The sequence below is a fragment of the Thermothelomyces heterothallicus genome (assembly GCF_042370625.1).
Source record: "Thermothelomyces heterothallicus CBS 202.75 unplaced genomic scaffold P884_scaffold_46, whole genome shotgun sequence".
NCBI lineage: Eukaryota > Fungi > Ascomycota > Sordariomycetes > Sordariales > Chaetomiaceae > Thermothelomyces > Thermothelomyces heterothallicus.
The window spans coordinates 1-18195 of record NW_027192607.1 but is presented as its reverse complement, the minus strand read 5'-3'; the positions used below and the strand labels follow the sequence as shown (position 1 = coordinate 18195).

At 46.0% G+C, this 18195-nt stretch overlaps 4 protein-coding genes across 4 annotated transcripts; 2 read left to right on the top strand and 2 right to left on the bottom strand.

Moving 5' to 3' along the window:
• Positions 1-1779: 1779 nt before the first annotated feature.
• Positions 1780-4158, bottom strand: P884DRAFT_252596 (glycoside hydrolase family 3 protein; the record flags this gene model as incomplete). Its single annotated transcript, XM_069440737.1, has 2 exons — positions 1780-3904; positions 3959-4158. The coding sequence occupies 2 exons, from the start codon at positions 4156-4158 to the stop codon at positions 1822-1824; spliced, it is 2283 nt and encodes a 760-aa protein (XP_069293268.1). The 3' UTR covers positions 1780-1821.
• Positions 4159-4736: 578 nt separating this feature from the next.
• P884DRAFT_103440 (uncharacterized protein) lies at positions 4737-5254 on the top strand. The gene has a single exon (XM_069437035.1). The coding sequence runs from the start codon at positions 4800-4802 to the stop codon at positions 5064-5066; it is 267 nt and encodes an 88-aa protein (XP_069293267.1). The 5' UTR covers positions 4737-4799; the 3' UTR covers positions 5067-5254.
• P884DRAFT_273526 (uncharacterized protein) lies at positions 5253-6399 on the bottom strand (the record flags this gene model as incomplete). The annotated part of the gene is made up of 6 exons (XM_069442598.1): positions 5253-5441; positions 5504-5532; positions 5665-5773; positions 5860-5939; positions 6040-6165; positions 6363-6399. The coding sequence occupies 6 exons, from the start codon at positions 6397-6399 to the stop codon at positions 5253-5255; spliced, it is 570 nt and encodes a 189-aa protein (XP_069293266.1).
• A 3873-nt stretch (positions 6400-10272) lies between these two features.
• P884DRAFT_303760 (uncharacterized protein) lies at positions 10273-10476 on the top strand (the record flags this gene model as incomplete). The annotated part of the gene is made up of 2 exons (XM_069445051.1): positions 10273-10392; positions 10444-10476. The coding sequence occupies 2 exons, from the start codon at positions 10273-10275 to the stop codon at positions 10474-10476; spliced, it is 153 nt and encodes a 50-aa protein (XP_069293265.1).
• Positions 10477-18195: the final 7719 nt, after the last annotated feature.

Below are 18195 nucleotides of genomic sequence, written 5' to 3'. Positions count from 1 at the left end.
CGTGCCAAGTGGGCACGCTAATTAGCGATCGTCTCGGCTGCCGAGTTAATTACATGAAGGGCGTAATCGTGAATTCTAGGACCGGCTCCAGGCGGCCGCGACAAGCCGAGTCCCATGCGTGGCGCTACTAGTCCCCTATTAGACTATGGAGTAAGTATGAGCAGCGAGTTCCAGGGCAGAGACGAGACGAAAAGAATCTTCCATTAGCATTGCTACTCCCTCCCGCAACCAAGCCTTCAATGCGCCGAGCATGGCCCCGCTCGACCGGCTCCAGCTGACGCAGGCACAACAGTCAGCAAGCGGAGCATAGCTCTGCATCATCCACTGCGCCTACTATGTAATCGCCCGCGGTCACAATCGTAGGTGGCGGTCTCCAGATTTTGCTTCGCGGGCCGGGCATGGATCCCTATCGAGACAAGGTTACGTGGTGGATGCGCGTTAATACGCCCTCCCCCAATCTGGAAGCCAACGTACCACGATAATATTCATCTTCTGGCCTTAGAGGGGAGCACTCGTCGTTATCAGCAGCCCAAGGGACGAAGCGAGCACTGTCCTGCTAGACGGCAACTGATAAGTCCAGTGGATAGCTGTGTGGTGATCAATAACTAGGTAGGTAGGTTTTGTCAATGCCAGCGTTGGGCCGGTGGTGCATAATTACAACAAAAGCAGGGTTGTTCTGCCAATCATAACAGAAACATGAAGAAAGCATGGAGAAAGCATGGAGAAAGCATGGAGAATGCTCGGCGTCCTTTCTTGACTCACGATCGCGGCTCTGATGCGGTTTCTTTAATTGAGGGCGAGAGCATCAACTGAAAGAATGGTTGGCCACGCTGCCACCCTAATGAAGGCGTCACCTCAGTTGCTCCCCACTTAGACTTTTGAAGTCGGGAAAGAAAAATGGATTATGACGAAGAAAAGAGGCAGGAAACAAAACAAAGAAGGTTCCGTTTTTTGCCTGTCGCGGCCTGAAAGGATGACTGGAGCGTATGATGGCCAAGATTCCCGAGGCGTCGAATCTGATCATTCAAGCTTCCTATCGCATCAGGCAGCCATCAAAGTAATAGCTGCCTTCCAATTTGCAACAGGGGAGGGTTGTGTGGTGACACATAATTTTTTCAGGTTCAAGCTGCTGAGTTGGCCCTCACCCTAGGTATTATTAATTAATTAGGAGGAATTTTAGCATTGCAACTGTGCCGACAACACTTTGGTTGCGTCTTAACCATCCAGTGCCCGGCCGCCTGGATTTCACACCCATCCTCTCGTACAGGGAAAAGTGGGGCAAAAAACAAAAGAACAGAAAAAGGTCAGACAGGCAGGCCGCGGTTCAGGTTGAGACTATTAAACCTAAGATGACCTGAACTTGACCGGTCCCGGAACCAACCTCACTCTTTCTCAGGTGGCCGAGTCTGCAATGGCCAACGAAAGGACAAGGGGAGACCAAAAAAAAAAAAAAAAACCCTCGCGGGCCTGGGGACCCGGGACCGCCCGGCGAAGAAGAAAAAATCTAGCAAATGTATCAGTCTTGCTTCGATGCTTCCCAACCCCATTAATTACCTATTAAGTAATTATGCAGCTCGTTTGGTACAACCTTAATTATGGGAGCATAACGCGAAAGAACATGGTCCATTGAGTGCCCGCTATCTACTAGATCGCCGAGGTGGTGACGGTGACTAAGCTTATATAGGTAGATACGGTACTTGTTCAGGGCAGCGCGTTTCGATAATTAGCTTCTGAAAGGTAATTAATATAATATAGACAAAAAATATTAGCTAGATTTCTGGTCACTGAGAAGATGTCTCATCAAATCGAGCGCTCTCGGCCTCACGGCTGCGGCCAACTATCCAACACTGCCTCTTCTCCTGTCAAAGTAAAGGTGATATTTGCCAAGGTTGGCTGATCCACAAGAAGCGTATATGTTCCGGGGTAGAGTACCCTGTTGCCCTTCTCGTCTACTCGGGCCAGGCTCTCCAGCTTCCACTCTAGCTCGGCCACCTGTGTTTGCCCAGGTTCGATGTTAAACACGCGCTTATACGTCGCCAATGTCTTGATGGGATGTGGGCTGCGACCAAAATCTCCCGACAAGAACCCAAGCGCAACGTAATCGGACACGCGGGTGCCCGTATTGGTCACACTGAGCGACACGGACGGGAAGGGGCAAAGATCAAGATACGCCACGGAATCCCCGCAGGAAGCCAGGAGATCGGCAATCGCGAAGCTGGCCGGAAAGTCCCGCACCCAGACACTGAAATTGGTATAATGTAGGCCGTGGCCAAATGGAAAGACGGCGTTATTGTACCAGCGGGATGTTCGCCCGGGATAGGACGAAGAAGGCCTCAGGGCCATGTTTGTAAATGGAGCTTGGCTGGTGTACGAAGACGGATACACCGTGGCGGGCAGCCTCCCCGCCGGACTAGCAAGGCCGGTAATGATGTTCATCACAGCAGTCCCGCCGTCTTGACCCGGGTATCCTGCCCACAAAATGGCTCTCACATTCGGAATGCTGAGGAGCGGGGTGTCGTCGACGTGCGTCCCGAGCCTGACGACGACAACTGGTTTGCCGGTTTCGGCTAGCCTCCGAATCAGAGCCAGTTGCCCTGAGGGCCACTCGATGGATGTTCTGTCCTGGCTCTCCTTCTCCACCGTATTGTCGATCCCACCAAAGAATACCACCACGCTGGACTTTTGGGCCGCATTGTCTGCTGCCGACGTATCCCCGTTGGGTTGCGTCAAGGGCCCGTTGACGTAGTTGACCGTGATGCCCATCGATCTTGCAGCGGTCACGGGATCATGGTTGAACGGCGGGCTCCCGCTGTAACCCCCGAGCATCTTGTCGGCTGCGTTCGCCCAGAACCCGATCATAGCGACCTGGAAATTGGAGCCGTTAACCGACAGCGGAAGGACCCCATCGTTCTTGAGGAGCACGATGCCTTCTTCCGCCGCCTTGAGTGCAGTGTCCCGGGCGGTCTGCGTGTTCACGTCCGCCGCGCTCAGGTTGCGGTACATACCGCCCGGACCGTCAAAGTACCCCGCTAGGACGAGGCCCTGCATCTGGCGCAGAATAGCCGTGTCCAGTGTCGTCTGGCTGAACTGGCCGGAATTGAAGGCCGAGGCGGGATCCGGGGCAGTGCCGCCGGTCGCCCAGCACATGTTGTCGCAACCAGCCTCGAGAGATGCTCCGATCGCCGCCGCATAGCTCGGCTTGTATCGGTGGCCGCCGTTCGCATTGCCGAGATAGTACACGGCATCGCAGTCGCTCACAATATACTGGTGCTGGTCGGTCCAATTCCAATGTTTCCGCAGGATGGTATCCATCAGGTAAGCATTCGCGCAGGCCGGGATTCCATTGACCGCATTGTAGCTGCACATGATGGAGCCCACCTTAGAGTCCCGGGCGCACTGGTGGAACGGAGGGAGATAGTACTCGGCGAGATCTTGAGTTGACACCTTCGCATCGAAGTTGAATCGGGTCGTGCTCCCGGAGTTCTCGAGGTCGTAGGCGGCGTAGTGCTTACATGTGGCGATGACTCGGTGCGTCGGTCCGGGTCCTTGCATGCCCTTGATGAATGCCTCGGCCCACTTCTTATTCTTGAATGCATCCTCTCCCGGCGTCTCGTGTCCGCGACCCCATCGCGGGTCTCGAAACGGGTTGACGTTGGGCGTCCAGAAGTCGAGATGAGCGCGCCCATTGTTGGCAAAGGCACGGGCCTCGGTGCTGATAATGGTGCCGATTTGCTCGATCAAAACGTCATCGAAAGTGGCGGAAGTCGTGATAGCCTGCGGGAACTGGGTTGCCGCGCTGAACTCGCCGCCCCAGGTAATGCCGCGGTTATGGGCTACTCCGTGGAGGGCTTCGTTCCACCACTGGTACGCACTCAGGCCGAGCCGCGAGACGCCGGGCGAATTGCTGGCTGATTGTCAGCCCATGAACATTGACAAAGCACGGGAGAGAAATAATTACTTGACAAGATTGGTAAGTTTTTCGTTGTTGTTCAGTACACTCACAAGAGCAGCGGCTCGGGCTCCCGCGGACGCCGACGTATCGCACACCGTATTTGACTTGAGCGGTCCGTTTACGCAGTCCGGGTACGTCACGCCGCCCCTCGCCGGGACGACGAGTGCCCCGAGGGCGGCAAGGGCAAAGGCGGAAAGGAAGGCCATGGAGTTGTGCGTGGGCGTGGAAAGTTGTTTCTGCGCTTAGGGTTCGAGCGAGTTGGCTTGTCAATTTGTACAGATCAAGTGCTCCCTTGAGTCCGCGACGAGCTCGGATGGCGGGTCACAGAGTTTGGGTCGGCTTTCCGGGTGTTTGGCGTTTTAGATTGACTTCCCCGCGTCTCATGAGCCCTGAGGAAGTCGGAAGTTTGAATAGTGCCAGCGGTGCCCATAATGAGCAGCGAGATGTGGTAGTCGTTAATTACATTGGAGCTCTAGATTCCACCAATGAAACGACGAACAGGCGCATGTTGGCCAGTTGAGATGGTAAAATGTGAGATTCCAGCCCACGTGTTACAATGCAACCCGGCGAGGAAAGCGATGGCAGGCGACGATGGAAAATATCCAGTGTGCGAGTGGAGGGAACTCGGAAACTTTCAGACCCCATTGAATTTCCTGTTCTTGCCATTTCGACCCTAGCATGACCGTTGGACGACGGAAACAACTGCCGGTTATCTCGAAGGCCCGGGTAAAGTCCTGATTAGTGTAGTAGCGCGTTCCCCTTTCTCCAATTGTCAGAAGACGATCCGGGGTGCACTTCAGAAGGCAAGCACGACCCAGAATTCAGCCGCCACTGATTCAAGGCAGCAATGGCCTTCGATGGTATTGGGGAAGGTCCGGCGCCACTTCCTCTGGTGGCTCTAGTTTTGCTCCGCCCATTCTGTCCCGCTAGATTCGTGCTGCAGCTGGAAGAAACAAACAACTTCGCACCTCTCCGAGCATCCTCACTCGTTTCTTCACCCTCCCAGATCTTTCTAGTGTTGCCAAGTGGGGCGTGTCCAGTCCTGGCTCTTCAAACTGACCGGGAGGGCGGGGGAAACCGGCACCTGCAGATGAGGGGGAATCAACGTCTATAAGGTATTTCTCTATGAGCCTCACGATCTATTCAGTGCCAGGATGGGTATGTGTTAGAATGCAAAACGAACGTCATAGTCCTTCAGTGCCATGCTCTCCGGAACAACAAATGCACGTCGTCTAATCGCATCAGAGATCGGGTCGTGTTGCAGAAACATGTCCGAAAGTCGGGACCGAAGCCTCGAAACTCAGGAAACATCGTCGGCTTTCTCAAGTCGGGACTCGTCTACCGTTTGTAGCGCCGTTGAAGTGAAAGGAAGGTACTGGCCGTCAGGCTGAGGATTGGAAATCAAGATGGTCACCAGGTTGTTATTTACGGCAACCACCTTGTAAACCACTGACGAGCCGCGGACGCGAACGGTGTCACCCGACTGAAACTGCGCGCAACGCGGAACGACTCAGTATCGGACACACGGCCGAAGGTGATAATAAGACGTACGCTCATTCCCACAAGTGCGAGGGTCGCGACTGTTGGTATTGTTGTTGGTGGGATATAAGAAGCAAGCTTTGGTTGATGAGGGTTACTGTGGTCCCGTCAGCTATCAGGAATTGCCTGCTGCTAAAACACTTGGTAGACTGTGGGCTTGCTTGAGCGCTAACCTGAGCGAGAGCTTTTGCCGTCTCCCGTCGTCAGAAAGCTGGCCGAGTAGGGGTTCGATTTGTTTTGGTGTCGCCAAAGCAGGTGGGCAACGGGGGCGACGTAGGCGGGCTGCCAACTATTTAACTCCTCCATGGGAGAGCGACGATCCTCTAAGGATGGCACCTTAGCCAGCGTCCTGCTGGTAGCGGCCTAACCCTCGGACACTTGTGGAACCCGCGGGCCACGCGCACACGCTGGAACGTGTACGAGCTGCTATCACTTCCCGTTTGTTCCTCTTGGGTCACGATATCCGTCGGCCGTTACGGGGTGCATGGGGAAAAGAGGCGTGCAAGCATCCAGTTCGCTCGACCCCACATGCGCACACACGCACATACTCGCCTCCGCATGCCGGCGGTGGATGGAACCGCCAGGTTGGTTGCCAGTGGCGTGACCGCGTGTCTTACTGGCGTTCATGCACACGCCCAAAGTGCATCCCGCCGTGGGAGCAACGACGGAAGTGGCTGCATCACAGCGCCATCATGGGAAGCCCTTGTTGATGGGGTCACCGAGCGCTGTTTGTTATCCCCGACTTGGGTTAGGGGTTGGGGTTGGGCCATCCCCAGTGTCACCTCCAGAATGGTTTGATCCTTCAAATATTACAGCTTCCTTGCTGAAACACGGGGATCGACAGAGTTTCGCGTGTTGGGCTGATGCTTACATTGCAGACTACCAGTCGCGGTGGCCCGATGGGACATGTTAACCCTCAAACCGCCTTGCGGACCTGACAGACTTCATGACCTGTCACCTCCGGCCAAGATTTGTCCGCGTCAGGCAAGCGTATGGCTTCGGCAAGGGGGATAAGCTGTGTCCGGGCATCGACAAGGGAGGCACAAGTACGGGCTACATTAAGGGTTCAGCGGCAGCAGGGTGTTCCCTGACTCCAGATCCAGGACTCCGGAACAAGTGGTGGAACTCGGAGAGCACCACGCCATGGTGTTGGGCCCGCAGCTCCAACTCATAGCGACATGGGCTTCTGTATCTGTCAAAACTCGGGTCCACTTATTAGGCCTTATGCACGGCGAGGCCTCCCCATGAATGGCCCTTTCCGGGAATACTTGCTCCGGAGTGACCCGGAGTTGTGGTTGCACAGCGGGCAGCTGACTCCATGCAGAACACTATCTTGGAGCAGGCAAGCTATGTGGGCAGTCTCCATCCGTGCAACCCCAGAAAGGTCACAGGGCTTAACAAAGGGGGTCTTTGCTGGCGAGCATGTCACAACTGCCACAGTTACCAGTGGTAACCCTGCTGGTAATCCTCCTTTTTTCGGTAACATATTTTCACCATCATGGCCCTACGAGAGCTTCATGATTGATCGAACGAATCCCGACGACAGTCTCAATCCTCCAATTGCGGCAATGGTTTCTTTGTCTATTTTTTTCTTTTTCTTTTTTTTTTTCCTCCCTCGTTCCTTTAGTGTGTCACCGGCCTACGGAGAAACGGCATGTACTGTGGCTTTGGTCATCAAACCGGTTTTTTGTTCACGGGCAACCAGAACTTTCAAAGCGACCAACCTGGGATTGGGCTTCCCCGTAGGAACCCAACGTCGGCGACAGCAAAGGGTCACAGCCAGTGGTTGATATCAGCCGAAAGGGACCGCAGTCATCACCAGTCGCGTTCCTAGTGCCGAGAACGAGCCGAAGGCCCGCTCTTTTTAAGGAACCTCTCGCCTCCAAATGGCCCGCCGCCGACTCCTCATCCGTCTAGTATTCTTCTTCCTACTCGGTGCCACCCCGCGTATTCCACAAATGGAATAACGACCGCTATCTCGTCGAAGCACGCCTTCGGTTGACCGGCTTACCAGACTTGAGAATACCCAACATCACCTCGCGCTCTACAAGCTTAAACGCGGATGATCGCGTCCAAATTGTCGCTCTCCCCCCTCAGCAAGAGTACGCTAATACCCACGCACGAGCACAGAGCCGCTCCTTATTGGTTGGCTCTCCCTTCGTCCAGGATGGTGGCACTTAGCAGATTAACCTTTGCCGCACCAGCCGCCCCAAGTCTGCAATCACTGGTCGAGACAGATTGTCTTCCCCTCATTGCGCAACTTTGACCAACATCCCACCGCCCATTCGCCGCGTCCATAACACTTTCCGATTTTCTGAGCTTTCTTTTGTTCTTAATACAATTTCCGCCAACGTTACCGTCTCGTGGCAGGTTACAATCTGGAGCCTACGGAATCCCCCGTGGCTGCTGCCACTCAGAAGTAGCCTAGGGGTTCACGGGGTCACTGTAAGAACCCCGATGGCTCCGACGGGCCGTTCTCCCTGGGCAACAGAAACTTTAAGTGCAGGTGGTTTTGGGCTTGAGTTTACCTCGCTGAGGTTTTAGCGGGCATGGCGGCCCATGTCTGAGTATGCGCGTAGGGTAGTACCAGGACCCTCTCTTTCGTTCCCTCACCCCTCTTGGCCTCCCCCACCTCCGCTTCCCCCTCCCCCACGTACCAGCGTTCCCTCCCAACTCATCAAGGGCGCCGCTCGATGCAGACACCGCACATACGTCATCCTGCACCAGCTTGCAGAAGGTGTCTTATGAAGTAGATATGAACGTCACATGTCGAACGAAGAGCCATGGAAAGAAATTTTTCTAGGCATGGCATGTTCGCTCGCTGTTAGGACGTTAGGACAGTGGAAGGAGGGGAAGAAAACCAACTCCTTGACTTAGTACCACTGTCCAGATCCTACCGTAGCGGTTCGTCATTTTAGATGCTCCACTTCCAAAAATAAAGGCCCGATTTAAGGCTTTTGATAGGTGAAAGATGGGCAATCTAGAAGCTTCGTTTGGCTGTTTGTTGCTACCCATGAGCGAGTTGGGCAACAATCACTCACAACCAAAGACTGTGGCGATGTTCGCACAGTTGTCCGACAGGAAGAGGAAGAACTTGAAGAACAGACACATAAATTCAAGAGGCGGGACCAAGGAGCGAGCAATCAACGGTTCACTCGTGTTAAACTTGGGACATTTCCCCTCCTTCCCCCCACCCCTCCTCCCTTCTCCGGGCAGAAAGAGGAGACAACAAAGGTGATCTAGGAATCCTATGCATCCTGTGAGCTTCTATATAAGATAAATATAGCAGATTTAACTTGTGGGGTAGCTATCGCACGTAAACCCTTCAACAAGTATGTGCTGTACGCGCAATACAATTATTATAGTGTGATCACTGCAAGGCGCTCAAAGAGACACATGGTAAAGCTTAAGGCCAGGCTGTCCTGGGTATGGAAACCAGTAGAGTCAAACAAGGCCCTTTGGGATCCGAGTGACCATTTCATAACATTGTGAAAACGCGGTTGACCCAGCTAAAGAACAAAGTTAAAAGCTAAATTCTCATGGGTAAAATCGGTAGCAAGGAACAGTGAGCGAAGATGGCCCCATCACACCATGCTCCGGTAGAAGCGAACCTATCATGATATGCCGTGGGGGGTCAAATCAGAGAACTCTCAATGCTATGTACCCTTTGCTTAAGAACAAAAAGCAAAAAAGGGAACTGTAGCTACGAAGACGGGGATGAGAATCTTGTTGAGGTATAATCATGACTTCGGACCTTAATTACACGGGCTTGGTAAGTACTTGGCTGAAGAGGGTTAAAGAAACTTTCAGACTTTGAACTGAGAGCGAACGTCTGGGTTGGCCTAGTTCTTTGCAAAACGACAAACATTGTTTTAATCTATATTACCCAAACAAGAGGCCGGAAGGTTGTTAGGATATTATATGGGAGCCCCCATGCTATTGGATCTTCGTATAACACTATCCTCCCCTAGATTCTAGGAACCTCTCATAAAGAAGACAGCCTTCTGCGCTTTGGGTTTTTACTGTCGAGTCTAGGCTTCGTTCCAGTGTTTCTGCTGCCCGAAGTTGACTTATTTCCAAGCAATGCCGTATCTTGTTTAAAAAATCTACAACAAACTACTTCAAAGGGTTTGTTTTCCTTTCTTGACAGTAACTAGTGGTGAAAATTTGTCTTGCTTTACGAGTTTGACTCCCATCTCGCCTTAGCCTGATTATTGCTTAATTACCTTTCCACGAACATTCCACAGGCCGTTCGCTCTCTTGCTCTCTCCAAAAGGAGCAGGCTTTTGAGATTTCTTCAACGGCAGTACGCTATTACACGAACCAAAAGAAAAAAAAGTTTGGTGAGCAACTGAAGCAAAAATTATTCTTCCAACGTATTCTTCTTGTCTTACTCCCACGAATTCCAAAGAGGCCGGTCCACAGTCTATCCTCTCCCCAACTGCTTGTCTTCCTCCCAATTTCGTTCATTATTTAGACGACAGGCCTCGGTTCCAGCTCCTGATCCCCTTCATTCTTCGGCCCAGAAGGTCGGGCACATCCATTTCGGAGTCCAACCCAACATCGCACTTCTGATTTAGCGGCTGGCAGCATCTCGATAATTAAATTGATATCCCAGATTCCTTCCTTCCCAGCCGTCTTATCCGCCACTCACCCAGTCAGTCCTCCCCTTCTTCATTTCTTCCTCGTCTCCTTCTAACTCGATATTTCGTCTTGGTCCCAGATCAGGCATCTTCAACTTGGGAACGACGCGAATAAGTCAAGAAAATAAAGACAAAATCATGGCGCCGACCAGAAACGCAGCATCCCAAACTCCAGCCTATCCCGTCGCCCTCGCCGCCCCGGTCGGCATGCGGGGCGTGGCGCAAGGACGGGTCACCAAACGAGAGAAGAAACCAGATGTAAAAGAGTCCACCTACGTGGAAAAAGATAGCCAAACTTACAAGTGAAAGAAGAACCTCGTCATCTTACAAATAATGCTGTAATAGCAGTCTATTGCCGTTACTATTGATCTATTCTATAAAAACTGTCTGTCGTCCTTGTTTTCCCTTGGTACCTCCTAGATAGGTACCCCCTATTTATGTCTAGTGTATATATAACTTGTTCGGAACCGGAAAAACGAATCTGTAACCTGTGCCCGTCTGGTCACACCGAGAGGTTCCTACCCTAGTCTAATAGTAAATATATACTTCTTAAGATTAAGAGTAAGCCTTACTATCCATAGCCTCTAGAGAACTTCCCTAACTCATTTTATATAGTCCTTCTTATTACCTACTATATATATTAAGATATTATTAAGGTATATTATTACAAAGTCTCTAAGCGTTAGGCTAAAAGTATTATTAATATATTATTAGAAGGTTATAGGTATACCTACTAATCTAAAGGGGTAGACTAGCTACTTAAAGAGTCTAAACCAGGTTTAGAATACTATTAAATGCTTGTCTCCTTCTGTGATCTAGATACGGTAGAAGGCCGCCCTAACATCTAACTTCGTAAACTACTAAGCCCTAGCCAAGGAGTAAAGAGTCTCTTTGATCAATAGAAGTAGGTACTAATCCTGCTTTATAATCTTATTTAGGGCTTAGTAATCTATATAGAATCTCTATCCCCTATCTACCTTCCTTACTAAGAGGATAGGAGTAGTGGCTAAAGAGGAGCTCGCTTAAATCTATCCCTTATCTAGTAGATTAATAACCTATTTCTAGACCTCTAATAGATAGTCTTATAATATATTATAAAGGGGTCCTTAAGGGAGTTTAGGGATCTTCCTATTAGGACCCTCTTTTAACTTAATATAATAGTTAGTAATACTATAGTATAGGGGTAATCTACTAACCTTCTCCTTATTAAAAAGGTCGGTAAAGTTATAAAGTTCTTCTAGTAAGGTTACCTCTAGCTCTAAATAGCTGCTCCCCTTTTCTATTATACCTCTATTAAATTTATATCTCGATTCTAAGATAATTATCATTTCCTAAATACTTATAGTTAGGAAGGTATTAGAAGTCTTCCTCTTCTATACTCTCTAAACTAGGCCTATAAAAACTATACCTATAATTTAGGAGATTCCTATCTTTCTAGGCTATAAAGAGACTTCCTAGATAAATAGTCCTAGCTATACCCTAATCTCTAGGATACTAGTACTTATATCTAGTTTAACCTTCTAATATTCTATCTATAAAAGGCTTAATATAACGTCTTATATTAGTCTAGGGACTATATAGAATATAACCTAACTCTCCTATCTATTGATATCTATTATAATATAGACTATTTAAGTAATCTTCTAGTTAGGATATACCTCTATTATAATACTAAGGGTATAAGGGGTTAGCAAACTAATTTACTTAAGTCTAAGCTTCTAATATATCCTTTTACTAATAATATTATAGCTAGAATATCTATTATCTACTTAAGCATTTATAAAGCTAGTAGAGTTAAGGAAGACTAGAATAAGAAAAGGGGGTCTATCTATTCTCCTACTAATCTCTATAAACTTGCTTTCCTAATAGTCGTAATCTTCTAGCTCCCTTGTAAGACTTTGCTTAGAGGCTATTCTTTTCCCTATTCCCTATCTTCCTTGTTAGACTAGTTACTATCCTCTCTTTCTTCCTTAGCCTCTAGGGTATAAATGTCAGCCCTTAGCTAGTTCTACTATATTAGTCTTCTAGTAGGGGTATATTTATACTTAGTAATAAAGTAACCCTTCTATCTATACTAGATATATACTCCGGCTACCTATTATACTATATATACGTCCTAGCTAACCTATTTTACTCTTACGGCGTCTCCTTTATATCCCCTTGGTTAGTCCTTACTAGGATCCCTCTTCTATAGGTTAGTTTATACTAAGTTAATACTAATTATTAGTATATCTCTATCTATATCCTTCTCTCTCTATAGCTTAGATATTACCTATTATCTTTATATCTACTAGTATCTATTACCTAGATAGAGAGCCTTAAGGTCCATTATAATTTTATAATATCTCTCTACTATTATTATATAGTTATCCTAGGGAATTCCCTATCTAATAGTTATATACTTAAGTCTTAGAGAGAGGTATTACTATAGTTTGATTAGGTATATCTTATCATTCTAAAGGAGACTACCTACCTTTAAGAGTTTTACCTTAAATTAGATAATAAAGGTAGAGAACAGCTTATTATCTCTCTATTATAAGAACTTAAGCTCTAATAGGGCTACTATCTTCTTATAGGGGTCGGAAAAGACGCTCTCAAGGTATTAGAGAAACTAAGCTAGGTTATACCTAGTCTTTAGGCCTATAGATTCGTAGTATACTATAACCTAGGTTTAAACCTATTACATTAGGTTTCCTTAGATAAAGACCTACTAATTATGGTTAAAACTAATAAAGTCTTTATCTACTATAAGGATATATTCTATCGTACTCTTCTAGGCTATAAAAAGTTCCTTCTTACTATTAAAAGGCTCCCTAGTTAGGAGGCGCTTCCTTTAAGGCCGCTATCTCTCTAGGGACATCTTAACCAAGTTAAGAGTTAATATAGGCTAAGTCTAAGACGCCTAGAGGGAGTTAATCATAGTGTTTTACTATACTACTACTATCTAAAGGGAGTAGACAAGTTCCTATAACTCTACTAAGCTCGAAGGTATATAAGTCCGATGTTCCGCTATAACTATATCGTTAATCGTTCGCTTAGGAAGGCTACTATTAATGTAAAGGTAATTAAAATATAATATACTAGCCTTATAGCATCTATGGATAAGCGTATAATGTTTTATTTAACTACCTTAAGGGAAGAAAGAGGAGAAAGTAAGTATAGGTGCCGAAAGGGGTTCCGTTTCCTAATATAGGGGGTATATATATACTCCGGTTAGGGCCTAGTTAGGTGTCAGGTTAGAGCCCAACCGGGTCCTAAGCGTGTGCCCTACGAACCCCCTATAAACGTATATAGGTCCGGTCTGAAACTAGGTATAGCCTGTTATTAATTAGCCTAGGTAGAGCCTAGGCCTGTAATACTACCTATGTATAGGCATTAAGAAGATTATAGGTTATTATAATACTAATATTACCCTTGCCTCTCCTACCTACTATAAGACTATAAACTAGGGTACCTATTATATTATCCTAATGCCTAAGTTCTTTATACTAGTATATTTATTTTCCATACTCTTTAAGGTTACCTAGTCTAACTACTTGCCTAGATAGGTTACCTTTACCCCTACTTAGGCTATAAGTTCTTATTATTCTAGTAACGACTTTGCCTTAATTACTACTACTACTACCCCTAATACTCCTACCTACCGTAGTAATATCGTCTAGCCTGCTACTAGCCCTAACCTTACCCTATAAGCTATTAGGCAGCTTAAGTCGAGACCCCTGTTTTTAGGCCACCCCCTGTTTAGGCCACTTAGCAAATCTTAGCACCTATACCTACCTATCATCTTCAACCTTCTATACAACAGTCTGTTTAACCTACTATAATATAAGAAGCCTCTAAATCCGTACCTTCTAACCCACTCTCTTCAGCTATAGAGCCCTCTATACGGCCGGCTTCAACCTAGGCCTAGTAGATCTGTTCAATCGTAGCGAACTGCTCATTCGGATCCCTGACCACCCTCCTCCTCTTCGACGGCCGGGCTGCCTCCAACTATACCTTTAGAGCTTCGTTTTCCTATTATAACTAGGCCAGTTGAAAGTCCTTCTGGTCGAACGCTTTTTTAACCTTCCTAAATAGGAGCCTACGTATAGAGAGGTGCTAAGTCTTAGTGGCCAGATTGGTCAGCTGACTACGTAAGTCTGACTTCCTCTATAGTATATTGAAAATTAGGTTAGTAACTCCTTTTGATAGCTAGGAGTATTAAATAGGTTCCGGAGTCCGTATAGAAGCTAGCTATCGGCTGGTATTGACTATATTATTAGAGTTTTTCAATAGAAGTCTACTTATTAGGGGTTTGGCTAGATTAACTGGCTATAACCTAGATGCCCTCTATCCTACTTTAATATTCTAGGATATAATAGCCTCCTTCCGAGCCCTTATAATACATTTGATCATTAATTGCTTGCCTATTACTAATGACTCGGCCTAGGAAGTCATGTTATTAAGGAGCTTCTAGTAGGTATATTTCAGGGGGGAGAAGACTAATAAATCTAATAGTTAGAGGACATAAGAGGTATATAGTGGTAAAAAGAGTAACTAGATATTATTCTTATAATATAGCTATATAAAATTGTTAGTTAAATGACTATTATAGCCGTCTAGAATTAGAAGCCGTCGCTAGGAACTATCCTCTAGCTAGGTATAAGGAATGAAGACTTCTTAGAGCCATTTAATTATAATAGTTTGGTTAGTCTAGCCTATCTCTATTACTATAAACTTCTAGTCCTTTAAATCCATCTTGTTAATAGGAAACTACTATTGTTAAAGACTCTTACCCCTGAAGATGATAACTAGGGGAAGGGATATCCCTATTATAGAGATATACTTAAGGAAGGAAGTCTATACCTACGAACTAGGAACCTTTCGCTATATTATATATGTTTAAACACTTCTAACTACCAGCCTATTAGTTCCCTAGCCTTCTATAATGCTATATGTCATGGAAATATACATGCAGATGCCGCCTAGGCCACCGGTACAGATAGGCCAATCAAGCCGAAAGGACGGAAGGAACTAATTATAATGTAAGAAGCACTACGAGCCCTACCATACGCTGGCTTACGATCACCAAGATCAATGTAAAGTCACTAATCGCGATAAGCGGCTTACCGGGATCACTAACCAAGGACTAATCAGGGTGATCTAGGAAGGTTATATATACATATAGATAGTCACTCGTTTCGGTAGACTCTAAAAGTTCACCAGTAATAGCAACTCACATTACAGTACTCCTAATAGCATCGTATTACTATAAAGAGACAACTCTATTATTGTAAACCCTTTAGCTTTACCAAATCCCTTAGACGACCTATACACTTGTCCTACATCACTTACCTTCGTCTGAACCCTTTTAGAAGAAGTCTGAGTTAGGTTTGTCATACGTTGCTATTACTCCCTTTGTTCTGTCATGGTTCAGAACGGAGGTGACTTCGACCTCGACATCGATATAGCTACTAGCGTCATAGCCGAATAGCTGCTCGCCTAGCTTGGTCAACTCTAGTAGCGAATCCAGGAGTTGGACCAGAGAGACAAGGCTGCTTAAGCTCGAATTAAGGAACTCGAGAACGGCGAAAAGCACTTGTAGAAACTGGTCAACGAGGCCTATACTAAAATCAAGGCGCTCGAGAATACTAAAGCAAGCTATATTAAGATCGAACCGCCTGGTAAGTATAGAGGAACTAAGGAGGACCTCGTAGGGTTTTTAACCAACCTCCGATCCTACTTCCGGCTTAATAATGATAAGTTTCTGGATGATAAAGCCAAAGTCCTCTACGTAGCTACGAGACTAGAGGGCAAGGCACTTAGATAGTTCGAGCCTATGTAGAATGACTATCTTATTAAAGAGGATGAAGATGACCGAGACGCGTTTACGTAGGTAGTCTTTTGATCCTACGACCATTTCGAAGAAGAGCTTTGGAAGGTCTTTGGTGATAAAGACAAGAAGATTTACGTGTAAGAAAGGCTTGTCAATCTCCGATAGACCAAGTTAGTAGCTTCCTATACTATATAGTTTAGATAGGATATGCTTAAATCTTAGCTTAACGATAAGGCGTTAATATAACTATTTTATAATAGCTTAAAGGAAAAGGTTAAAGATAAGCTATATAAGTATAACTAGCCTAAAACCCTAGATAAATATATTATATAGGCTATTAGAATCGATAATCGGCTTTATATATAGGAATAGTAGAAACGAGGTTAAATAAACGGAACTATAGTTAAGGCTAATGATAAGAGAAAGCGAGTAAACGTTAGTACCTTGTATAGGACGTATCCTAGAGCTATAGATATAGATATAGTATAGAGGTAGGATAAGAAGAAGATAGCTAAAGATAAGTCTAACACTACCTACTATAACTATAGAAAGAAAGGACATTATAAGCAAGAATGTCAAAGCCTAAAGAAAGACTAGAAACTAGTCCTAGGAAAGGAAACTATAGTTATCGATGAAACTAAGGACATCGTTAAAGTAGTAGTTACAAGCTACAAAGATAGGGATAGCGATATAGATAGTCTCGAATATAATAATAATAGCAAAGACAAATAGACGCTATACTCCGAACTAGTCACTATAGACCTAGAAATAGGTATTGCCGAATAGGATACGGCAGGGGAGTATACACCACCGATTCTGATTCTCCTAGTCTTAAGGTAGTAGGGTTTTATAGTTACGTAGAGGCGGGATAGATCGTGGACAACCGATACCTAAGGAGTCGACCGACCTAGACTAAATATCCTATTCCTTTAGGAACAGATTAAATAGTACTGTAACAAAGTTTTCCGGCTCAATATAGAGTTATACAAACGAGATAGATACCTAACTTAACTTGCCTAGTAGAGCGATAAGATAAGGGACGAAATAAGGGAACTCTGACATATTATAGAGACTATTAAAGGGGAATAGCCTATAATGTACGATAGACCCGATAGTTATACCAAGCACTTTGACGATTAGTAACTTAGCTATAATATATAGAACCTAAAGTACTAGTTTATATATATAAACCACGGAAAAGACGAACGTACGTAGGAAAGCTATTAGAAGAAACATTCCTACCTTAGTATTAGGGTACCTATAGTCTATATATAGTAGGAAGGATTCGGAAAAGAATTCTAATATCTTCTAGGTAACGCTACACGACTATACCCTCGATATAAGGTATACATACAAGTGCCCTAGTTCTAGTGTATAGTATATAAATGCCAATACCACTTCCGCGACAAATTCGAAAACAATTACTAGCCGACCTGACAGGAAAACGGGGACGGAAGTTTACGCCCTATAGAATAGGTCTACGACGCAGGAAACAGAGCGGCCGAATTACTCTAGAAGATCGAAACCCGGAGTCTAGAAGGCATTACGGTAGTTCTAAGATAAGCCTGGCCTAGGTACTACAGAATAAGACGAGATATATAGGACTTATACTAGAGTAACGATTGTCTTTATCACGAGGATAAAAAGAAATCGCGAATTCGGGAGCTTTAGATAAAGCTATGGCGCGTATGATGGAAAGTAGAACGGACCTAATGGTAGGAAGCTATAAGTACTTAATGGCTTACGGAAATAAGCACGATTAACGAAGCTACTATTAGCCGAATAATCGAAGAGGTTAGTACTAACCTAGGAAACGGGTTAGGGCCCTTCGAGGGGCCCGAAAACCATTAACGCCTATATAGTGGCAAGTAGTAGTATAGTATAGAAGGAACTAGTGTAAGAGACTACTATATTAAGACCTTCTAGTAGAAATATAGGAAATTGCTGTAATCTTTGGATAACGATGGCAAGACAAGTAACTATAGATAACAATATAATAGAAGTAGCACGAAATGCTTGTACTAGTAGATAGTAGAGTAGAGATAAACCTAATTTTGCTAATACTTATAAATTAGCTATAGATACCCTAGAGAATGAAGTAGAAGTATAGTATAGTCAAGGGGCTATTTCTAACGTAATAGGTATATAGGGAGATGTGACGAACCCAACTCAGACTTCTTCTGAAAGGGTTCAGACGAAGGTGAGTGATGCGGGACAAGTGTGCAAGTCGTCTGAGGGATTCGGTG